General features: G+C 41.7%; 1 protein-coding gene across 4 annotated transcripts in view; it reads left to right on the top strand.

Annotated features, from left to right (window-relative positions):
• The window catches only part of LOC129712360 (ubiquitin carboxyl-terminal hydrolase 2-like), a 109,215-nt gene that overhangs the window by 3,150 nt on the left and 80,250 nt on the right, over window positions 1-25,815 (top strand). Inside the window, exon 1 of one of the 4 annotated variants that reach the window (XM_055660713.1) lies at window positions 2,832-3,174. The exons of 1 other annotated variant lie outside the window; for it this stretch is intronic. In XM_055660713.1, the coding sequence (XP_055516688.1) occupies window positions 2,847-3,174 (328 nt within the window). In that variant the 5' untranslated portion in view covers window positions 2,832-2,846. Of the gene's footprint in view, window positions 1-2,831; window positions 3,175-7,672; window positions 7,975-12,882; window positions 13,019-25,815 lie in introns of those variants that run through there. 2 more of the 4 variants (XM_055660715.1, XM_055660714.1) reach the window with 2 other exon arrangements.

Here is a 25,815-nt window from a genome sequence, read left to right as displayed (position 1 = left end):
GGGGGGGGGGGGGGGGGGGGGGGGGGGGGGTTTAAAAGGCGATTTTCTCTTACCTTGTCCTGGATTATATTTTGTCGGAGTCCAAGTGTTTGCTGAAGAATCGTTCCGACGGCCGTTCTGTGTCTTTTTTTTTTTAATCGCCCGACAATTTCAACGCTGGAGTAATTTTAATACCAGCTTCTAAAGCCGTAAATGCCGACAACAGGGACGGATTTCATGTAGGTGACTGGTAAAAGAAAGTTGTTTATTTTTATGTATAAAAGTGTTTCTTAAGATGCCTTTAGTTCACATTTTATGTTGCGAAACGGCAATTTAGTCCCCATACCAACCGGCAGTGTATTTGCTGCCGATATGGGGGTATAAATCACCACAACCTCAACATTGCAAATGGTCCCATTCCAGTACAACCCCTTTGCAAGTTGTTTTAAATGGCCATTAATTTACAGGTATTAAACATTAAATTCCTTCCATTTGGCCTATAAATCCATGACAATGAGATTTAAAAAACATGTTTTATTGTGAATTCTTGTGTGAATGTTATTTGGACACTTAGGCGATTTAAAAATGTTAATCTATTCTTAAGAAATTGATAGATGTTTAGATCTAGTAATTGAATTTTGTAATTAGCTACAATTAGGTAACTAACTAATTATATGCTTTAATTTCAAGTAATCTAAGTAAGATTGTTTCATATTTGTTTCAGAATGCTTCAATCTATAATAACTGAAAATGTATTTCAGTTCTCTTAATTTTTAATAAAGTTATAGGCTTTTGACTGTCCTCGATCACAGCTTTTGTGTTCAGTCAATGGAAAAGCAATAGGGAACAAACTGTATGAAAATGGCCATAACGTTTTTAATACTGAAGATATGAACGTGATTTAGGTGTCAAATTAAACTTCTTTTTATGCTTTATCGGATGGGATAAATTACAGACTTGATTTTTAAAATCTCAAAATGTTGTAACATTGCTAGAATGAGCTGCCAGAGGAGGTTGGTGAAGCAGGTACTACAATGGCATTTAAAAGATACATGGACATGTACATAGGAATGGTTTAGAGGAATGAAGGCAGATGGGACAAGTTTAGATGAGCATATTGGTCGGCATGGATGAGTTGGGCCTGTTTCCGTGCTGCATAACTCTATGACTCTCATCCCTCATGTTCCTGACTTGTGCTGTGTAGGTGATGAACAGCTTTGGGATGTCAGGAGGTGAGTTTCTCTGACAACTGAATGACTAGTCTGTGACTGCTTTTACAGCTACGATATTTGTGTGGCTGTTCCTGTTCAATTCCAGATTATTGATGATGTGGCCCTCCACAATGGTAATGCCTTTGAATTTCAAAACAAGGTGGATTGAAGATAATCTTTGGCAGACAATGTTGTCATGTGAATATTACCACGCTCATCAATCCATGCCTAAATATTGCCGGATTTAGATGGATTTGTCTGCTAGGCGGCATCTGTGAAGGGAATGGACAGACGAGGAAGGTCGCTTGTCCAATGTCCAATTCCTCCACAGATGCTGCAAGAACCGCAGAGTTCTTTGTGTTTTGCTCATAACAATGCGGGCTGAGATGAGATAAAAGAACACATGGCACCTTTAAATTCTGCATCTTTACCATCTGCTTCCCCGCTGTAACGTGCGATGCTTTTCCAACTTAAAGATTTTTAATACATAGAAACATAGAAACATAGAACTTAGGTGCAGGAGTAGGCCATTCGGCCCTTCGAGCCTGCACCGCCATTCAATATGATCATGGCTGATCATCCAACTCAGTATCGCGTACCTGCCTTCTCTCCATGCCCCCTGATCCCCTTAGCCACAAGGGCCACATCTAACTCCCTCTTAAATATAGCCAATGAACTGGCCTCAACTACCCTCTGTGGCAGAGAGTTCCAGAGATTCACCACTCTCTGCGTGAAAAAAGTTCTTCTCATCTCGGTTTTAAAGGATTTCCCCTTTATCCTTAAGCTGTGACCACTTGTCCTGGACTTCCCTAACATCGGGAACAATCTTCCTGCATCTAGCCTGTCCAACCCCTTAAGAATTTTGTAAGTTTCTATAAGATCCCCTCTCAATCTTCTAACTAGAGAGTATAAACCAAGTCTATCCAGTCTTTCTTCATAAGACAGTCCTGACATCCCAGGAATCAGTCTGGTGAACCGTCTCTGCACTCCCTCTATGGCAATAATGTCCTTCATTCATACATTCAAAACGTTGCACAATTTGGTATTCCACGTGTAGGGAGGAACTGCAGATGCTGGTTTAAACCGAAGATGGACAAAAGGCGACTAAACATAGTACATGCAATGCCAAAGATAGATACAAAAAGCTGGAGTAACTCAGTGGGTCAGGCAGCACCCCTTCTATGCAAACAAGTAACGCCGATCAAGGAAACGTTCCGTTGTAGCTGTTGGCTAGGTGGTTTTTTTTTGTATATTTTTCATTAGTTTGCACTACATCTCTCTCTATCGCAGTCTTTATCTCTCCCCCGACTCTCAGTCTAAAGAAGGGTCTCGACCTGTAACGCCACCCGTCCTTTTCTCCGGAGATGCTGCCTGTCCCGCTGAGTTATGCTTGTCTGACTTTGGCATTGTATGTGCTGTGTTTACTCGCCAGTGCGTTGAGATGTGAATTTCCACCGGTTGTGTGGAAAGGAACTAACTGCAGATTGATGCAAAAAGCTGGAGTAACTCAGCGGGGCGACAGGCAGCATCTCTGGAGAGAAGGAATCGGGTGACGTTTCGGGTCGAGGCCCTCCTTCAGACTGCAGGTGCTGGTTTAAACTGAAGTTTGACACGCATCGACCTGGAGTAACTCAGCGGGACAGGCAGCATCTGTGGATGGAAGGAACTGGTCATTGTGTGCGGGCACTTTGCTTGCTCCGGCCGGGGTGGCCGCTGCGCAGTGCGGGGCAGCTCCGGTGGGTGGCGGTGTCCGTGGAGGACCGCCGTCTCCCCCCCACCCCCACCCTTGGGTGTTGCCTGGAGACCAGGGTGCGATGCCAATGGCGATGGGCGGTGCCCTCGGCTATCCGGCGCGGGCGGGCGGGCAGCAGCAGCAGCAGCAGTCGACACACGCTTGAACTAACCAGTTGTTTTGTTACAGTGGGAAGAAATGGAAACATTGTAGCGGCCGGTGTAGCAACAGCGAGAGGAGGAGCCGCTCCAGGTACAGGCGGGTCAGGGCCCAGGTACAGGTGTACTTACAGGTACAGGTACAGGTGTAGTTACAGGTACAGGTACAGGTACAGGTGTAGTTGTAGTTGCAGCTTTAGTTGTAGGTCCGCTTCACTGCGGCCCCGATACTCACACAGACCCGAGCCCGGACACTTGTAGCGACCCAGCCTCAGCCCGAGGGAGGGAGGGACGGAGAAAGTGGGGGGTGAGTGGGTGGGGAAGTGGTGGAGGAGGTGGAAGTGGAGGAGGGGGTGGAGGTGGAGGGTGAGGGTGAGGGTGGGGAAGTGGTGGAGGAGGAGGGGATGGATGTGGAAGAGGAGGAGGGGGTGTCGTTGTCAAATGCATTTCGTTGTCTCTGTACTGTACACTGACAATGACAATTAAAATTGAATCTGAATCTGGAGGAGGAGGAGGAGGAGGAGGAGGTGGAGTAGGGAGGAGGAGGAGGAGGGGGGTGATGTGGAAGTGGAGGAGGAGGAGGAGGAGGAGGGTGAGGGTGGGGAAGTGGTGGTGGTGGAGGAGGAGGTGGAGGGGGAAGTGGGGGGAGGTGGAGGGGGTGGATGTGGAGTGGAGGAGGAGGGGGGGGGAGGAGGAGGAGGGGGTGGGGGGGATTGGTGGAGGAGGGGGAGGGGGAGGGGGAGGAGGAGGATGTGGAGGGGGGGGGGTGGGTGGGGAGGGAGTGGGGAGAGATGAAGAGAGGAGACAGGAAACAGAGGGGAGATGGAAGAGAAAGGAAAGAGGATGCGCTCACGTTTGGGACCAGAGAGGGAAACTGGATGCACTCAACATTGGCTACAAGGGGCAGAGTTAGACAGTGGGGGTGTATTGCCCCGGGTTGGGTACGTGAGGTGGTATCATGGAGTGTGATCAGTGTTGGGCACAATAGTGGAACTGGGTATCTGCCCAGGTTCTGTGCCCAACGTTTGGTATAAAGTAGGGAGTGTGAGGAATAGACGCTGGGTGGATTATTCAGCTTCTTCTACCAGTCCAGTCTCTTCTACCATTCGTGAAAATAAAATGATCTTTCATCATCCTGCCACTTTCTTGCACTGGCACCACATCCCTTAATTCCCCCACATGTGGAGTAGGTGCGTGTGCAGGGGCTGGGTACAAAGTGAGGATCAGGAGGTGCCCAGATTTGTTTTTTTTTTTGAGGAACAGGATGGCACAAAGTATGTTGTTGGTAGATTCCTGTGTCGTACCAAGGATTGGTATTCAGTATGCTTCAGTTTGTGCACTTTCCCATCTCCCAGTGCCATAATCATCTCATCCCGGTGATAGTTCTTCATGTGTGAGATCAGGTATTTAACTATAAGAGGCATTGAAACAGAAATTGACCAGATATGCCAGGTATAGTTGCAGGTCCATGAAGTATGGATGAAGCGATGCTGCATAGTGCCTTTCAGGTGGATTGGCAGGCTGATGTTTACCTTCCCAATTCTACAGACTGAAGTGAATTGTATGACCCTGTTATGTGAGTGAATATGGCTTTAATTCGATGCAGTTGGAAAGGTCTGAGAATTTCTATTTGCTGCTTTTTTGCATGTGATGACGGTGCAGTAGCAGGTGCCTTCTGTGTTTACTGAATTCGTCTGCCTACTCTTTTCTGAATCTGTGAAAAAGATAATGTTATGACAATCTGAGAGAGCTGGCTCTACTTCTGAAAGATTATCATTGAACCTTGCGGTTCATTCAAATGACCCATTGACTCTGTGTTTGCGAATTGAAAGCTATCCATATATTTTCACTTCAACGTGATTCACTGACATAAACAAAATACTGCAAAATCCAGACTTTTGAAATAAAAACTGAAAACGTTAATATTCTGGCAACTGAATCCATGCAACTGAAGAAAGGTCACTGGCCTGGATCGGAAACTCTGTTTCCCTTGTCACAGATCTGAGTATTTGCGGTATTTTCAGATTTTATTGAATGACTGATTGTATAATCCTATAATAACCAGTACCTTTCCCCATTGTTGCACATGCACTGCATGTCAAGATATTAGTGAAAGACCTCCACCTACCTACCTAAAACATTTATGAATCTGCCCAAATTCCATGGTGTAAAATCTGTACCCACTTCCCCAAATCCCCAATGTCTCACAATTGTATCCTTGTACCAGACAGAGCTGCTGGCCCTCTGTGATACTGTAATAGCTCAGTACCCACGTGCTACACCCTAATGGTATAACTTGTCAGACCTGTACTGTGTTCAAGCAATTGCAGACTTTTTTTAACCAAGTGTCATAGAGCTAAAAATGTCCTCTTAACGCGATGCGAGTTTGGAAGGAGATGATTTGTAATATTTGTTTTAGAACTTATCCTGCAGGTGGAGCACTTTGTGCATTTTTTTTAACTGTGGGAATTCACTGGATCAGCTGCCAGAGTTAAAGTAATAGAATAAAGGGAAATTCCAAAATGAAGCTGAATGTTTGTGCTGAATGTTGGAGGAAGTTGACTGAGTGGAGGACTCCACTGTTAAAGTGTGGGTCATCGTGAGAAATTGTTTTCATGGTTAGGAAGGAACACAAAGCATATTTGAAGATAATCAGACATGGGGCAAGGCTGAAATTAAAAAATGTGATTTGAGCAAAAATGGTTATATTCTGACAGATGGTGCTGATTCATAAGAGTATTGCAACAATCTGAATTTGCTCATTTCTAGGGAGTAACTATGCCCATTAGGGAGTTACCGAGCAGCTTTGCAGTTGCGTTATCTGGAGAATTTTGATTCTCATCAACGTGAAGTACGTGCTCATCAATACAGAGAGTCATACAGTGTGAAACACGCCCTTAGGCCCAACTTGCCCACGCCGCCCAACATACCCCACCCAAACCAGTGTTTGGTCCCTATCCCTCTAAACCTATCCTATCGTAGAGTCATAGTCTCAAGGAATACAATTTTTTAGGAGTGAGTTTGGGTTTGGCTCGAGCTTCAGGGACTGTGAAATGTTCCACCCTGATCTACTCACGCTGTGCTTGATATTCCAATTTTCACAACACCTTTCCCATGCTTTCTGACTTTGCAGAGTCTATTCAGAAGTTTGGGGCTGTTTGGCTCCAGTTTCTATCTTCCAGTGGTAAGACTATTCATCTTGATTTATAAATGATACTTGCAGCTGACTGACCCGAGTAGATCAGCTCTTACTGATTGGGCTGCCTTAATGCATCTTAAAGATACATTCTGCCTTTCATTGTCTGAACATGGGACTGGGTGTATGAGGGAAGTTCTGAGTGAAAGAACTAATGCTTTTTCCACCTCCAAAGACCTGATTGGTTCCAGAGAGGAACATCAAACATTTCTGCAGTTAATAACATATAGATAGACACAAAATTGTGGAGTCACTCAGCGGGAGAGGTGGACAGTCTGAAGAAGGGTCTTGGCCCGAAACGTCACTATCCCTTCTCTCCAGAGATGCTGCCTGTCCCACTGAGTTACTCCAGCAATCTGTGTCTATCTTTGGTGTATGACCAGCATCTGCAGCTTCTTCCTACACTTATTAACATGTACCCTGGCTTGAGGTACAGACTTAAATCTAATTGCTAGCCTATGGGTTTCTATATAGAAAAAAAAATACTTGCAAAAGGATAAGATGTCAAAGTGTAAATGAGGGATGTTGATGGGATAATATTTGGATAAGATACACCAGAAATGGGTTGTAGTGACGTATTTAAGAAGCTTGCATGTGGATTAATGGTCCTTGGGATGGGATACCCGCTGAGGTCACAGTGAGAGTAACAGGAAATATGTGATTGCTTTGGAATTAGTGCAATCGAGATTTGAGGATGTTGCCAGGACTGGAAAATGTAGCTTTGACAGAAAATTAGATAAACTAGAATTGTATTCCTTGTAGTAGTAGCAGCTGAATGGTGACTTAATTGGGATGTATACAATTATGAGCTGCTTATATTGTGTAAATGGGAAGGATCTATTAATCTATTTCCCAAAGCACAGGGTCTGAAATAGGGATCGTTGTGTTTTAGACGGGATAGAAGAGGTGAACTCTCACACGTAAATTGTTTAATGAAATGGGACAGGTCGGGTAATGAGTTTGGGTAATGAGTTCTGGGAATGAGGTGTGAGAGGGTGTTACGGTTGAGGCTGGAATTTATAGTTGACAGCGAATAGCCAATGGACCATATAAATTGCTCTGGTGCTTTTTAAATTAATTTTTATCTGCACAGATTAGAAATAGGAACTTGTAATATTTTCAAGCGTACTGCAGCGGTAGGTAAATTATAACAACATCTACCCCATGTGACAGGCGTAGCGTTGAGTTAAATTTAGTTTGGAATTATGGGCTGTGAGTTCAATTTGTTTGTGCAGGACATGGAATTTTGTTTTGACCAGGCTGTAAGCCGGGCCACAGAGGGTAGGTTTTTAATTGGGAAAATTATTAATCTGAGCTTGGTACAAGCCCCAGGTCTCATCTGATTTTCTAGGGTTCATGCATCCATAAATTCTGTTCCAGAGTATAAGAGCCAGCTTTTCATTTTGTTAATGGGTCACTTAACACTGGTGTCGAGTGACCATTTGCCATTACGGAGCTGCAGTTTTAGCAACGTTTGTTTTAAAAAAAAATTCTGGATCAAGTTGCAGGAGCGAGAACGAGTGAAGCACTCAGCGACTGAATGACAGTGTGAGAGGAGACTGTGGGAGGGGAACGGGGGCCTCAAGCAGATCAAATCCTGATCTCAATTCCAGCTCGATGGACAATCTTTGCGCAACTGAACATTTCAGATGCTTCTGGCAGATTTGAACTAAGATTGCAGGGAGACGGAATAAAGCAGTAAGTGGGACAACCTACAGTTTTGTTTTCAAACCTTGTATGACTGCACAGAAGCAGGGTTAATGTAGCAGTCTAAAATAGTAATTCAACTTAATTCACTTCAGCATAGGTGCACCAGAAGTGAGAGGGATTAGGCATGCACAATCGATGGGGTTAGGGTGGGGTTGGGGTGTGTACGGGCATGGCTAAGGTGTGCAGGGATAGGCTGGGTGTGCCTGTGTTTGTGGTGTGTGTGTGCACATATGTGGATGAGTGCATCTGGGATATGAAGGTATTTGGGGGAGGAGTATGGGCATGTCTATTGAATGGTGTAAAAGACCTCCGTGTGTAGGAGGCAGAAAGATAACCTTACAGGGGTGTATAGAATCAGGAAGGGAATATTAAAAAAATGAATACCACTTCTTCCTCCTAACACAGCAAACCCTTGGGTTTGGTTTACTATTAATACCAATGGATGTTTTGTGAATCATGGGGGAGAGGGATTAATTACAAAAGGGACTGGGTTTCCTCTGCGCCTTCCTCCCTCGCAATATGGACCCACTACAGTTTGCATACCGTCCGAACAGATCCACGGACGATGCGGTCTCCCAGGTTCTGCGCACCACTCTCTCTCACCTTGACAGCCAGAAGAGGGGGCTATGTGAGGATGCTGTTCATTGACTTCAGTTCAGCCTTCAACATGATAGTCCCCACCAGACTTGTGGAGAAGCTGCTGGAATTGAGGCTGAACACCCCCCTGTGTGCCTGGGTCCTGGACTTTCTCACCGCCAGGCCCCAGGTAGTCAAGATGGGAGAAAATACATTGAAGACCCTCGCCCTGAGCACAGGATCCCCCCCCAGGGTTGCGTCCTCAGCCCCCTACTGTACTCCCTGCACACACATGACTTTGTGGCTAGGTTCTGCTCCAACTCTATAATCAAGTTTGCTGATGACACCGTGATGGTGGGCCTGATCACCGAAAATAATGAGTCGGCCTACCGGGAAAAGGTGGCTGATCTGGCACTCTGGTGTCAGGACAACAGCCTCCTCTTGAATGTCAAAAAAATAAGGAGCTGATCATGGACTTTAGGTGGGCACAACATCCGAGGACGTACATGCCACTGAAGATAAATGGGGATACTGTGGATAGGGTGAGCTGCTTTAAATACCTGGGAGTCCACATCTCAGAGGATCTGACGTGGCCATCACACGCTGCTGCACTGGTGAGCAAGGCAAGGCAGCGTCTTTACGTCCTCGGGCAGCTGAGGAAATTCAGAGTCTCTCTGAGGAAAATCAGAAGAAAGACACAAAATGCTGGTGTAACTCAGCAGGACAGGTAGCATCTCTGGAGAGACGAGATGGGTAACATTTCAGATCAAGACCCTTCTTCAGGCCCTTTGATTGAAGAAGGGTCTCTCTGGAATGGATAAGAGATAACATAACGGGTCATTGCAAATACCAATGACACCTCTTCAAAGGCACATCTCCAAAATAAGTTTCTCAAGTCAAGTCCTGTGCTTGCCTGGAAAAGGCAATTGACTGGGTAATTATTCAAACCCCCAGATATGGCTTGTGCTTGAATTCCATATATGAGAAAATGGAATTAAACTACACTAGGATTGAACAAAATGATTAAAACAACACAAAATGTGTATTCTTAAGAGCTGAAAATGACAAGGACAGTATGAAAAAGAAAATATGTTATTAATTAGATCACTTTTAATCCTATGTTATCTCCGTTTCCTCCTTTTAGTTTTTAAGATTATCCTAATTATTGTATAATATTCTGATGCACTTTCATGGATATTGAACAACTAGAAGTTGCAGAATGAAACGTCAATGACGTGTTCAGGTTAATCTCATTGTATTAAAACTCTAAAAGTAACAATGCTCTCTGCATAACATAAAATTCTATTTGTGCTTTTGAATGAGAGATACAGAACCAACCATAACAAATTAATACTTTGATAGTTTCCAATTCAATAGCATTAACATAAACATGGGCCAAATTTCTGTGATTTCCAAATGCTAAGCTATAATGATACATTTCTGAAGAGTTGATATATTCTCGGGGGATTGGACATGCTCCTTTGAGCAAACAGCTGGAAAGATGTACTGTATATAGATGCTGCCTCACCCGCTGAGTTTCTCCAGCATTTTTGTCTACCTTCGATTTTCCAGCATCTGCAGTCCTTCTTAAACAACTGTATATTAAACAATCATCTTGCTCATAGCACACGATTTGATACAATTTTACAGAGTTGTATGGCCATTAACTTTGAAGGAAAATACTGCATGGGTGAGTTTGTATATAATCTACAAGTATTGGGGGTGTAATTTTGTTGAAATCTTTTACGGTGTGAATGAAATAGGATTGAGGCAAGTAAATGGATAGATTATAGAGTAGGGAATAATTCTGCACCCGTGCTTGCTGCTTTATGTAGGTTGGTGATGTTTTGCTTTGAATACGCTTTTCAAATAGTTGACATGCTTATAAATTATCTGTATTATCAGGTATAAACAAGCAAAAGGACCAACATGTGACCTGTGAGATGCAAGATTTGTGGTCAAAGAACTTTAAATAGAGATACAGTGTTAGGACAATTTCACTTCATACCTTTATTGTTTATAATGATCAAATGATGGTTTGGACAAATTTACCTTTGCTAGTCCACAGAACCGCCGTGGATTTAAGTTACAAACTGAGAAATGATTTTATTTGATGCATATAGCTGGCACATTTGCGCAGTTTCTGTATATAATCCACATATTGTCAGTGTGAAGTGTGAACTAGTTTGCATTAAATGTGCAAACAGTTCCTTCCAGTAAAAGCAATTTTGTAGCCCGTCAGTTCTTATAGCAACTAGCTTTATGACCCATTTAGGGAGGAGGATGTAGGAGGTAAATAATTATACTAGACTGTTTAGAATTTTTATGTTTTTGCAATGGACTGATGTTTTACAAGTGATTTTTTTCTTCTTCTTCAAGCTCTGTTTGTATTGAATTATCTCTGCGGAAGAGATAGTGATAACCCACTATCTGGGCTGCATGGTGGCATAGCGGCAGAGCTACTGCCTTACAGCGCCAAAGACCTGGGTTCGATCCTGACTACGGGTACTGTCTGTCCATAGTTTGTGCATTCTCCCCATGAGCTATGTTGTGGGATTTCTCCGAAATCGTCGTTTTTCTCCCACACTCCAAAAATACAGGTTTGTGGGTTAATTGGCTTGGTATAAATATCTAAAAACATTGTCCCCAGTGTGTATAGAACAGTGTTAATGTGTTGGGATTGCTGGTTGGTGCAGACTCGTTGGGACGAAGGGTCTGCTTCCACGGTGTAATTCTAAACTAAACCCCAAACCTCCCATGCGATATCTAAGCAAGATCATCAAAGTAGGTGTGAAGAAGGCTCTCAACCCTGGACATCACCTATCCATGTTCTAGATGCTGCCTGACCTGTTGATTTACTCCAGCACGTTGTGTCATTCTATGTATTAACCAGTTGGTACAGTTCTTTTGTTTCTAGATTGTACCATTCCTCCCCACAGCACCCCCAGAGTTATACGTTGTGAATCATATAAAGAGTTAATCTCCCACCATTCTTTTGTGTTGATGGAGGTACATATTGTGAGGTACTTTACTGCAGGAGTTCACAGTGTGTGAAGTACCTTCCTGGTGTTATGGATGGTGTGCATATGTAGTATTCTCGGGTACTCATGGTAGAGGGGCCATTTAAGGAGACCTGCGTTCTGCAGTAATACCAAGGCCATAAGCAAATACAAAAATACTTTACTTTTGTCATTACTGAAGCTATATTTTGTTATCTCCCTAATCACCTGATGTACCTGCATTTGGTCATCAGTGACATGTATAAGCAAACCCAGTCCCAGTCCCAATCAACACGACCCAATCTCTCAATGGTTAGCAAATCCTCTGCTTTTCTGTTATGTTCACCAAAGTGGATAACATCATGTTTTTTTTACATTGTATTCCATCTGCTATTTTCTTGCCCACATACCTAGCTTTTTGATATCCTGATGAAGCCTCTTTACGCATTCCTCTGTACTTACGCTTCCGCCTAGTTAAATATTTACAGCAAACATAGAAATAAGATATTTGAGCACCTCAGCTAAATTTTTGGTATAGATTGGGAATAGGCGCAAAAAATGATCTCTATATGCCTGTCAAACTAAGAAGGATCTGGTTGTTCCCATTCCTTTGCTTCATGTGCATTACTGAATTCTCTTTCCATGTCCATACATTAACCCCGATTCAATGCACTCTAACCTTGTTGGCTAGCCTCCTGGGTGGAACTTGATTGATAGGGTTACAAACTGGAACTGATTCCATTTTATCATTCTCTTTGTCCATTCCTTTCTCCCTCTCTCCTTTCTTAAATGGTGTGGTCATTAAACAAGAACAATTGCTCAACCCCTTTTAAATCCTGGAAGATGACAACCAGAGTCTCTGTCAAAACCTTAGAATCATCATGGATAACTTTTCTATATTGCAAGCCAACTATCCCCATCCATCTGAGAATGGATTGATTGTTTCAATTTGCAAAGATGACCCAGTTAACCCAAACCTTTCTAGCCTGACTTTAATTTCTTCCTAACCTTGAGGTTATTTCCATTATATTCAAAACACCCAAATGTCTCTTAAAATATTATTTTGTGCTGATGTCTCTCCACTCTCTCTATGGAATATTCATACTTTCCTAGGGTGTGAGTTATGTATGCATACCAGGGGAGTGGTTGCCTGAAGCTATGTGACACGATGACAAGACATATTAAAGTGGATGCATGGAGGAATTTCCTTGCTAGCTTTAGGCTCCAATCCGGTCTTTGGACATTGTAGCCTGGGAACTGAATCAATGGGAGTGGCCTTAAAAGTAATTGTTCGCTACTGCTTGTCAATTTCTGAGGCAGACTTGTTTCTACACCTCAGAAGCAACTAAACTGAATTAATAACTCCAGACAGACGATGAGCACCATGGGTGCCTCCAATATCCTTGGCACAAGTTGGTCTGTTCTCAATCTAACTGGATGTCCTCGATCATATAACCGTGAGCTGTTTTCTGTTTTGCTCGGGGAGGGCTGGGCGATGTTCAGCCAGAACATTAGATATTTGCCAGGCACTGAAATGTTGATGTGGGGGGGGGGTTGTTGGATACATGGGAGCAGAGGCATAGAAGTGAAGGTAAATGATTTGAATGCATGGTTTCAAATTCCAGCTTGGTTGCTGGGGCATATAAGTTCCGATTCGTAAAATATTCAAGATTTTTAAAACAGAAATTAGCCACTTGGTGTCTGTGATGCTTGCTGCAAAACTATCTGGTTTACTCTCATTTCCTTAATAGAAGAGAGTCTGCATCCCTTACATGGTTTTGCTCATCTATGACTCCAGACCCACAACATTCTGGTTACGTTGTAACTGGCTTAGCAAGTCGTGTCAAATATTTCCATGTTAAAACATAACAAGAAAACTGAGCAGATCACGTGGCAAAGACATTCTCAATCCAATCAATCGCAGAAGTAGTTCATGTGAATATCTGGGGATTAGTGTTCACATTTGGAGAGCTACCTCACATACTGTCTTTTAACCTCTCATCGTGGTCTCTGGGAACCTCTGTCATATCCAGTAAAGCAGGTTCATTAGTTATGGTAGCAGAGAAGTATTTAGTTGCAAAGGAATGGCCTTGCAAATCCTAATTTAACATTGCCTCTGTATCCCATGATAACCTATGGCATCAATGAATCCCATTTTCCTCCTTATTGGACAACACTTGAAAGCAGCACTGAAAATGGGACACCATTGTCCTGTGTTGGGGATTCATTGTTTATTGACAAGAGTAGCTTGGTAACACAGACATTGATAGACCTGAAATATTTAGCTTCTAATCTGTTTTTGTGGCAGGTGATGAGATCTAATCAATGACCCCGCCCTTGCCAATTCATGTTGTAAATGCTTTTGTTCCTGTTCTCTGTGTGTGCTGTCTGCAAAATGCACTGCATATATTCAGCAAGAGTATATAGCACCTCGCAAACCTATGGGGGACCTCGTATGAGGTCCTATAAACCTATGATTTCATAATGTTGAAGGGCAAAGGCAGCAATCTCATTTGAATGGTCTCACTTGTAAGTTCTACTCCTACTAATACTGACATGTCAAAAGGCATTTCTAACATGGCCAATAAAAAGAAGTAGAAATGTTCTCTATTTCTCTAGCTGAAAAAGCTGCCGAGGTTGAAAATGTCAGATTTTCAAATGTCGTTAATTAGGGATATTCAGGGCACTGGACTCGGGCTGGAAGATGATCACCCTGGCTCTAATTTACTCCTTTCCATTGTTCTTGGAAAAAATCAAATTGTTGCTCTAAAGCCAGGAGAAAGTTGAGACCAGCAGAGTTTATAGTTTCATTAATATTTCAAAAGACATTAATGCTCTGTATTGTACAGATTGCCTTTGAGAATTTAACCTGAATTTCGCTATTAGGATAATTGGTGGTGAGAATTGATTAAATAAATATGGGTAATCCTCATTAGGACTATATGGAAAAGATTGACTGATTTAAAATATCTGCCTAGTTTATAGTATTGAATGTTAACCTATACAAATTGTGACTGAGTATTGGGAATATCTCACTGTATGTTTGATTTGGGATTATTGGTTCGATGTTTTATAACACGGTATGGGGCAAGTAATATTATTCTGTGCAAATCTCAAGAAAAGAGAGAAACCCGTGATTTTATTAGCAAACTCTGGCAGTCTGCCACACATTTCTTCTTCATGTGGCCGGGTGCAAATGGTGACTAGAAACTGAATAACCGGCTGTTGACAAGTGCTAGTTGTCGCCCCTGGAACCTGCTGCTGGTGGTTAGTGCCACACTGAATGGCCTCATCTGATTTTGAATTCCTTATCAGGAAATGAAGGGGAAGAGGATAATTTTAGATTTGCATTCCTTTACTGTGTTGAGATAGCTAAGCCCTGGTTAACTCTTTTCTATTTAGCCAGCTGGGTCTAATGTAACCTAGAATCAGCAAGAACGACCAGAGCTGGAAACATGGAGCAGTAGAGAGAGGAACAAAACTACCCTTCAAACTAAATGCTGCAGTTCTAACCGCAACTCCAGGTGATATCACTGCTGTGGCATGTGCTTGTCATCTGAACTCTTGCGTTTGAATTCCTGTGTCCATATTACGAGGGGGTCAGCAGCAGAAAAATGTTCACCCGTGAATATGCTGTTGCTGCTGAAAACTCTGGTCGTCGAGGATCCGAGATGGCAAAGTCTCTTTACTTCCTTTCATGTTTCATGGATTCTAACATTGGAATGATCAGGAATTTAGAATAATTTAGAATTGGTGAGTTTATGTTGTGCTGTTTGTTTTGTGAAACAGAGTCATAATTTAATTCAGAATGAATGATTTCATACATGGTCTATGGTAAAACGTTCCTCCATTTAAAATATCCCTCTAATTCTGACAAGGGCTTATTTTTCTGTTCATGGGTTAGCTTTAAGTTTTGACTTTTTAATTCTCCATGGTTCAAATTATGGTTGTGACAGGGACTAGTTCTGCGAAATATATTTTGCTTGCTGCACTTGCATGTAGTTGGACAATGTTGCTATCGGTTGATGTAACACATGAGTTTAGAAATCTTTTAACTTGAGTTCAAATTTGTTACATCTTTTATTAGAAGCTTATTATAGCATGGATGTAATCTGCTTATGTTTGTACTTCTTGAGACCGATTTTCTTCCCATTATGTGAATATTGTGATCTGAGGTAGGGTCTGCACATACGTAGATACCTCTGAAGAACTGATCGTCTTTTTTAGTTTTAAGTTACATTCAAGATGGATCAGAGAACAGCAAGATAGCAAGAAAATAGATCACTTCCTATCTTTAGCATTCTGTGCCAGTATCAAACAGACATGGAGAAAGGCTGCTTGTGTGCCTCACCCTCAACCTCAGAATTGCTCTTCGAGCACTAGTTTTGGCAAAGCATTATGAAGTGAAATTAATGGAATGAAAATAGTGTGTGTAAAAAATAAATAAATACATACATAAGGCCACAAGGAATAGGAATAGAATTAGGCCATTCGGCCTGCCAAGTTAACTCCGCCATTCAATCATGGCTGATCTATCTCCTTCCCAACCCCATTCTCCTGCCTTCTCCCCATTATCTCTGACACCTGTACTAAACAAGAATCTATCCTTCTCTGCCTTAAAAATATCCACTGACTTATTTGGATTTTTTTTTCCTGGAGTGTCAAAGATTGAGTGGAGACCTACTCAAAGTTGATAAAATTGTGAGAGGCATAGATAAAGTAGATGGTCAGAACCTTTACCCCAGGGTGGAAATGTCAAGGACTAGAGGGCATAGCTTTAACATCAAAAGAAGAAAGTTTAAGGAAATGTGAGGGGTAGTATTTAGTGCAGAGAAGTGCCTGTAATGCACTGCCAAGGGTGGTGGTGGAGACATACAATAGTGACATTTAAGAAGCTTTTAGGTAAGCTCAGGAAAGCTATGCAAGAAATTGAAGTATATGGATCATGCACAGGCAACAAGGTCTAGCTTAATTTGGCATTATGTCCGGTACAGATATTATGGGCAAAAAATGGCCTGTTCCTGTGTTGTACTGTTCATGTTCTTAACATTGAATAAAAATCAGGATGAGGAATTGAATCATCAAGGACTAGAAGGCCAGAGTGGTTGACATTGACATGGTTAACCATACAGCTTGATTCTGTGTTATATGATTCTATCTATGACTCTACCAATCTAATGAGAAATTCGGGTTAAATGTTTTATCTGCTGATACCATCTAAACCAACAACAGCATAAAGATACCTTGGGTCCATTAGTCATGCCAGAATTTAATTTCAGGTTGAGGAGTGATGTCTAATTCACTGCACAACCAGTCCCCTAGGCGACCCATTGCTCATGTTGCCTGTGTGGTTCTGCTCTGTTAAGAGATTAAATATTACATTTCATTCTTTCAAATTTCAAATAGTGCTAAACTGCTGCCCTTCTTTCCATGGTGTATTCTTTATAAACTGGCGTGATTCCATTATACCACTTCCAGCCTGAATTTTAAGATTGTAGTCTGCTCTGATATAAAATGAAATCTCACCCAGACCAGCATTCACCTGTAATCACCAATACAAAAAATCTGTTTTATTTTGCAACTTTATTACTGAGTATTAATCCAGAAAGTATTTTAATAAATGGCATATTCAGAATTCAATTTTTAAAAGAAATCTGAAAATAAATAGTTTTGGTCAATAATAAAGACAAGGAAGCAATTAGATTATCATAACGTTTCACTGTACCTTAATTGGTTCATGTGACAATAAACTCACCTAGAAACATTATTTTTGAGAAGGAAGCCTAAACTTTTTCTCATCTAAATGTCACATGAGCCCTACAGCGATGTGGTTAAGATTTGAAGTGACATCACCTTTTTTGATTGTGGTGAATGATGTACATTAGAAAGGAGCAATGGGCCTCAGGTTCATTTACCGCAAATGACGCTTCAGAGGTGTTGGCTGCTGTATCTCCCTGTATTCCCTCTCTTTCACTCACATACCTTTGCTTGTACAAGTCACTTGGGCTCTGTTAGCTTCATCACCAGGGGTAAGATCATAAACTCAGCACATTGAATAGACTGAAGAAGGAAATTAGCTTCAGCCTTGTAAAAGGGACTGCTATCGACCATTTAAAATACTCCTTCAGATCTGATCCACGCTTGGAACTGCGTGGATGTCAGTTTGTTATTAGGGCCATACAAAGAGCACTGAAAGTGTTAACCTTCCAAACCTGCTTGTAAGGAAATAGTGAGAGATTTAGCTGCTGTAACTGGACCCGTTGTACACAATCTATTTAAAGCCACAGAGTGCTCCACTTGGGCAGCAAGAGATACAAACACCATCTTTCAATATGTTATTGCTTCAAGTGTTTTGGGATGCCTTGAGGTTTCGAAAGACTCTATGTAAATGCAAGTGTTTCTTTCATTGCCAGTCTAGTTAAGGCTTTTTTGTAATTGGCATTTACTTTGAGTTCCATTGAAAGTCATATTCATCTCAATTCCACAGCAACACAATAGTCATCTAAAAGCTTCCAATAAAATATTGATGAACTTGAGTAACTGATTGGCTTCAATTCACTGTCAAGCACGTGAGTCATACAGCTCGGAAACAGGCCCTTTGGCCCAATTTGCCCATGCAGACCAAGTATCAGCAGGGTACTGCAGCAAACCTGTATGAAATTGCCACCTTTATTGCTTGTAGGAATTCAGGGTTAGTTAAGATCAGTGCAGCATTAAAGTTTAAATTAATTGCAGTATGTGCTGAGGAAGCAATCTGAAGAAACATAGATATTCTGAAGATGTACTCAATCTGCAAAACAATCACAGCAAAATGTGTTTCAGAAATAGTTGTAGTCTAAAAATTATTCAGCTTCAGCTTATAAGAGGGCAGGAGGATGAGAGGTGATCTTGTAGAGTTGTAGAAGATCCTGAGGGGTATAGAGAGGGTAAATGCAGTCTTATTCTCGTGGAAGAGTAGTGAAATCGAGAACCAGGGAACATAGGTTTAAGGTGAGAGGAGAAAGATTTAATAGGGAGAGGAGAAAGATTTAATAGGATCCGGAGGGACAACTTTTTCACACAGGGTGGTGGGTGTATGGACGAAGCTGCCAGAGTAGGTAGTTGAGGCAAGTACTATAACAACATTTAAAAGACATTTGGGAGGGTACATGGATAGGAAAGGTTTAGAGGGATATGGGCCAAACACGGGCAGGTGGTACTCGTGTGGATGGGGTATCTTCGGCAGCTTGGTCAAGTTTTGTTAAAGGACCTGTTTCCATGTTGTATGACTAATGGAATTTAAGGGTAGGATCTCTGGGAACATCTGAGACATCCTATGCATCGCATTTCTCGGTACTACTCCCCCTCCGAAGCTGCACTTGCAATATGCATCAGTGGAATTACATTAATACAACACTTTGCAAAAATGATAAAAATGATGCTAAACTGTAAACATGTGGACAAACGACAAAAGGACAAAGGATATAAGGTGCAGTGAAATTTGAGTTACCACGCAGCACACAAATAAGATAAACCCAATACTGTAGAATTTAACATAAAACATAAAAAACATTCCCCACAGAAGAATCAACGTTTCCCACTGTGAGGGAAGGCAACAAAGTCCAGTCATCTTCCTCCCGTTCACCCGTGGTCAGGGCCTATCGTGGCCTCCGCAGTCGCCGCAACGGCGGCCCGATGTTTCAGGCCCACTTGCCGAGATGATGGAGTTCCGGCATCGGAACGGAAGAACACTCTCAGCGGCTTGGAGTTTCCGAATCGGCCACTTCCTACTGGAGACCGCGGCTCCCAAAGTCCACAGGCCGAGCTGGGTGGAGCTTCGCCCCCCCCCCACACACATAAAAAAGACTAAAAGACCACAAAAACAAACATTTTAAACAGACTAACAATTTAGTCTCGTAGCGGCTCGTATATTTTTCACAATGTTGAAAAAAAGTCACGAGTTTATCGGATTTCCCGCGTACCTACTGTCACTTTTACGAGCCGCTACGAGATATCCACGAACTCCTACAGACCTGCTATGGACATTCTCCGAGTTCGAATCAGGGGAAAACTCGGGAGAACTCTTGAATTACCTCGTACAGTGGGACAGGCCCTTTAGACTATAAAGAATGATGGTTGGCACACATTTCCCAGTAAAAATCCTGTTAGTTTTCCATCTGGACCATTGAATAGCAGGCAGTGATTCCTGCAGACATATCGTCTGCTTTGTTCTGTCATCCACGTCATATATGCATGGTTAGTATTTTTACTCTAGTATTGTCCATTAAACAGAAGGTGATAGTGTGGGTTAACTATGTGACAAACTGTTTTTAGCAGCTGATGAGGCCACTTAAAGGTAGAGGCTTTAACAAGGTAGAGGCTACCCTGTGCCTGCTCTTTGTCACATCCACTGTGAGGCTTTTCTCACCCTCCATATATTAGACACTGTTTCCTTGCATTCTGTTTTCAAATTGTAACTGCACCAGGGGAAGAAATGGAGAAATATATGGAAATATATTTTATTAAACAAACAGGCAGTTCAGCTCAACAGTTCATGTCAACATTGAGGCTAACACATAATTAGCTGCCCTGTTCCCTATCCAACTCTTCTGATCCAAAGCTAAACTAACCTTGAATAATGTTTTCAGTAGTGGGAGACTCTAGGACCAGAGGGCACAACCTCAGAATAAAAGGCTGTACCTTAAGAATGGAGATGAGGAATTCCTTTAGCCAGAAGGTGGTGAATCTGTGGAATTCATTGCCACAGGTGGCCGTCATTGGGTATTTTTAAAGCGGAGATTGATAGGTTCTTGATTAGTAAGGTTACTGGGAGAAAGCAGAAGAATTGGAGTTTAGAGGGAAGAATATATCAGCCATGATGGAATTGCAGAGCAGACTGAATGCGCCGAATTGCCTAATTCTGCTTCTGTCTTCTGATTTTATGTCACCAATTTGCCCCCAAGTATAATATGGGTTCTCTACAACCTATAGGATATTGTTTCTGCTTAAAACATGTTAAAAGCCTTTTATACTTAATTCTAATCTATCCGCATTGTTAAAGGCCATTCATTGTCAAGAATTAAGAGTGTTTAATTGTCATATACACTGAGTCCAGAACAATTAAATTCTTATTTGCTGCAGTTTTACAGGCACATTAAATGCACCAACACAACAAATAAATGTACAGTAAATTATCAGTTATACTAGGAAAACAGACCACAATAGTATAATCTTTGGAGAGAAGGAACAAGTGATGTTTCTGGTTGGAACCCTTCTTCACATCTTTCTTTTCTCTAAACCAGCATCTACAGTTCCATCCAATCCATAATAGTTCAGTTCTGACGTAATGTGTCATTAGAGTTGTGCAAGGTAATTCAAGTTCCAGATGGTTGAAGGGAAGAAGTTGTTCACGAACCTGGAGGTAACAGTTCTTGTAGCACCTCCCCGATGATAGCAGTGAGATGACAACGTGGCCAGGCTGTTGTTGGTCTTTGATATAAGCTGCCTTCTTGATGCAGCATGTCCTGTGGGTGGTTGGGAGGTCAGCACCTGTAATGGATTGAGCAATATCCAGCACATTATGCAGACTCTTTCATTCTTGGGCATTTGAGTCACCAAACCAGCCCTGTTGCAACTAGTTAGAATGGTCTCTGATGTACATCTGTCGAAATTCTATAGAGTGACGACGTGCTAAATCTCAAGTGTCAGTTGAAATATATCTTGTCCCATCTCTTTTAGAAGCTTCATTGCATCATCCAAAAAATAGTGTAGTTATACTAAAAGAAACCTCACTTTGTCATGTCACTTGTTCCTTGTACCTTATACCTTCCGAAGAGTCCACCAGGGACTATACTGGAAGTTGGACAATTTTATACTGGACATTTTTTACATTTATCAAGCCAATTAACTTACAAACCTGTACATCTTTGGAGTGTGGGAGGAAACTGAAGATCTCGGAGAAAATCAACGCAGATCACGGGGAGAATGTACAATCCCCATGCAGACAGCACCCGTAGTCAGGATTGAATCCTGGTCTCTGGCGCTGCATTTTGCTGTAAGGCAGCAACTCTACTGCTGCGCCACCTGCGATCACTGTCTGCTAAAAAGACATGCAGAGAGGAGAGTACATCAGGAGAGCACAGAAACTGGCCAAGAAATTGTAATAGTATTGAAGTAGCATTGTGGGTCACCCTAACAGTCTGAAGTCTCATCAGGACCCAAATAAGATAACTTTATGACGAATTTTGTAAAGGAATTTCTGTGTCACTATTTCCCTGCCCTTGGATTGGTTTTGATTTTGATCATTTAAAGCATAAAGTGGAAGGCCACATTGCATTGAATCTTCCTGAAAGAGTCTTTACATTTTATTTATGAATGGTATTGACCCTGTGAACTAGCAAATTTGATGTAGTTGAAAGCTTAGGCCAAATTCCATATGATAAGAGCATGACCTTGAGATTGGCCTCAGCTGATGGTCACATCTTAAACTCAAGCTGCTAAATGTTTCCCATTTTTGGCTAAATTTTTGTGATGTAGCCATTAGTAGCAAGATCTGGAAATAGGATGACAAAACCTTAGAAATGTTTCAAAAAAGCTATACCAGATTAGTTTCAGGATTGAAGGACTTGAACTATGAGGTCTAATTGGAATCTATGTGATTAATATCCTTTAAGCAGAGTAGACTGAATGCAGAATTCCTGACCTGCTTTAGAAACATAGAAACATAGAAATTAGGTGCAGGAGTAGGCCATTCAGCCCTTCGAGCCTGCACCGTCATTCAACATGATCATGGCTGATCATCCAACTCAGTATCCCGTACCTCTCCATACCCTCTGATCCCCTTAGCCACAAGGGCCACATCTAACTCCCTCTTAAATATAGTCAATGAACTGGCCTCAACTACCCTCTGTGGCAGAGAGTTCCAGAGATAGAACAGTTTCCCCGTTTTCTCTCTCCCTCCCTTCTTAAAAAGTGGGGTTACGTTTGTTACCCGCCAATCCTCAGGCATTACTCCAGAATCTAAAGAGTTTTGAAAGATTATTACTAATGCATCCACTATTTCTGGAGCTACTTCCTTAAGTACTCTGGGATGCAGCCTATCTGGCCCTGGGGATTTATCGGCCTTTAATCCATTCAATTTACCCAACACCACTTCCTGACTAACCTGGATTTCACTCAATTCCTCCAACTCCTTTGACCCGCGGTCCCCTGCTATTTCCGGCAGATTGTTTATGTCTACCTTAGTGAAGACGGAACCAAAGTAGTTATTCAATTGGTCTGCCATATCCTTGTTCCCCATGATCAACTCACCTGTTTCTGACTGCAAGGGACCTACATTTGTTTTAACTAATCTCTTTCTTTTCACATATCTATAAAAACTTTTGCAGTCAGTTTTTATGTTCCCTGCCAGTTTTCTTTCATAATCTATTTTTCCTTTCATAATTAAGCCCTTTGTCCTCCTCTGCTGGTCTCTGAATTTCTCCCAGTCCTCTGGTATGCTGCTTTTTCTGGCTAATTTGTACGCATCATCCTTCGCTTTGATACTATCCCTGATTTCCCTTGTTATCCACGGATGCACTACCTTCCCTGATTTATTCTATTGCCAAACTGGGATGAACAATTTTTGTAGTTCATCCATGCAGTCTTTAAATGTCTGCCATTGCATATCCACCATCAACCCTTTTAGAATTAATTGCCAGTCAATCTTGGCCAATTCACGTCTCATACCCTCAAAGTTACCTTTCTTTAAGTTCAGAACCATTGTTTCTGAATTAACAATGTCACTCTCCATCCTAATGAAGAACTCAACCATATTATGGTCACTCTTGCTCAAGGGGGCACGTACAACAAGACTGCTAACTAACCCTTCCTCATTACTCAATACCCAGTCTAAAATAGCCTGCTCTCTCGTTGGTTCCTCTACATGTTGATTTAGATAACTATCCCGCATACATTCCAAGAAATCCTCTTCCTCAGCACCCCTGCCAATTTGATTCACCCAATCCATATGTAGATTGAAGTCACCCATTATAACTGTTTTGCCTTTGTCGCACGCATTTCTAATTTCCTGTTTGATACCATCTCCAACTTCACTACTACTGTTAGGTGGCCTGTACACAACACCCACCAGCGTTTTCTGCCCCTTAGTGTTTCGCAGCTCTACCCATACCGATTCCACATCCTCCAAATTAATGTCCTTCCTTTCCATTCCGTTAATCCTCTCTCTAACCAGCAATGCTACCCCACCTCCTTTTCCTTTCTCTCTATCCCTCCTGAATCTGAATATCCCTGGATGTTCAGCTCCCAGCCTTGGTCGCCCTGGAGCCATGTCTCCGTGATCCCAACTATATCATAATCATTAATGGCTATCTGCACGTTCAACTCATCCACCTTATTACGAATGCTCCTTGCATTGAGACACAAAGCCTTCAGGCTTGTTTTTACAACGCTCTTACCCCTTATACAATTATGTTGAAAAGTGGCCCTTTTTGATTTTTGCCCTGGTTTTGTCTGCCTGCCACTTTTACTTTTCACCTTGCTACCTATTGCTTCTACCCTCATTTTACACCCCCCTGCCTTGTACCCACCCCCTTGCCACATTAGTTTAATAGAGGAAATGTGAAACTATTTGCAAAAATGGAAGGACTTGGAACCAGACGACACAAATTCAAAGACAATTTCTGAACAAAGTTGTGGAGATGATCAGAAATGTTTCCAGCAAAAAAAAATGATCTTGATTGTACCGCTTGTATTAGTGGTGAAAGCAGATCCTGTAGTAAATTAAAAAATATATATTTGTTCAAATGCAGGACCAGTGGGAAGGAGTAGTTGATTGAGCTGAGTTGCAAAACTCTTTCCCAGAGCCATCACAGTTTAATAAATTGAATGGCTCCCTTCTGTGATGCACAGTAATATAATCAAACTGCAATTGTCTTGGGGACATGACAGTATGCCATCGACAGCAATCTAACACAACTGAGAAACGTATTACTTCAGTAAGTCAGAAATAGTTACTGGATTCTCTTTTATAACAAAAAAAGGAATGGAAAGTGCAAGATTTTGGTGATCTAGATTAATGGCCCTTCTTTTGATGTACAACTAAGGTTGGGGTATGATGTGGTGTTGATGTGGGCGTATTCAGAGATATTGTGAATTGCTTGTGTGCATGGGCCTTTGAATTGTTTCTGAAATCAGATTGATTATTGCATAACAAAATGCTAGTGTGGCTGAATGATTTGCTGTATGAATTACTGTCACTTTTAGCTTTTATAATAATGAATTCTCGGAATGTGTCTGTCACTTGGCTAAACCCAATGGTTAGAACGGTTTAGGGTTTGAACTCGAAGCCGAATGGTGTATTAAATTTAACACATCTCCAGATGAATGCATGTTCAAACTAACACCAAGAGATATAGGTTCTACTTGCATTTGCTCCCTGCAATCTAGCAACCGTTCAAGGAGTGTTTAAGTTTTTGTTTTACTGAAACTGTTGGTTGGATCAAGTGAGTGAATGTGGAAGAAGTACACGCAGTCTATTTCTCTGTAGCCTGTTTCCATCCATTCCTCTAACCCTCAATCTTCTGCCTTAGAGTGTAGGTGCAGCAGAGACAATAGAAAATTAACCCTTGTCTGCATAAAATGAACAGATTCAATACAGTAATCAATTGCAGCGTTATTAATGACACAGTGCTATTTATGAATATAATGCAAGATTATTACACCAAAAAGTCTCAAAACATCCTGGATATCTGCCATTCTGTAATATAAACCACCCAAACAACTTGGTTGCTGTCCTTTAACTTCTCCCCAAAAATCTATTACTCCCAGGCACTAACATTCCTTGATTAGATTCCAGCTTGTAACTCCTGAATATTCTTTTAAATCTCAAATAAATTTCATCTGACAATATATGAGAGTTTGTTATTCCATTTGAAAACCCTTTAAAAAAAATAAATCTCATCTGTGTTTCACTTCTGACTATTCACCATTTTAGAATGTATTTAGTTTGTTGTGGATATCTGGCAAATAGGGATAATATCTGTAACAGTTTAAAAATCATGAGGTTGGTCACTTTGCATAAATAGTTTCTGTTTGCTCAAAACAATTTGCTTACTTTCTACATGTAAAAAAAAGATGCTTACTTAAAATTTATAAAAGTTAGATTGGAACATACAGTCTGCAGAATCCTAACACAAATCTGACTGATTTCCAACTGAATCCTGCTATTCATTGCACTTCACCTCTTATTGGGTTGTGAGTCTGGTGGAATTTCAGA

Source organism: Leucoraja erinacea, chromosome 32 (genome assembly GCF_028641065.1).
Source record: "Leucoraja erinacea ecotype New England chromosome 32, Leri_hhj_1, whole genome shotgun sequence".
Classification (NCBI taxonomy): Eukaryota; Metazoa; Chordata; class Chondrichthyes; order Rajiformes; family Rajidae; genus Leucoraja; species Leucoraja erinaceus.
This window is presented reverse-complemented; position numbering and strand designations above follow the sequence as displayed.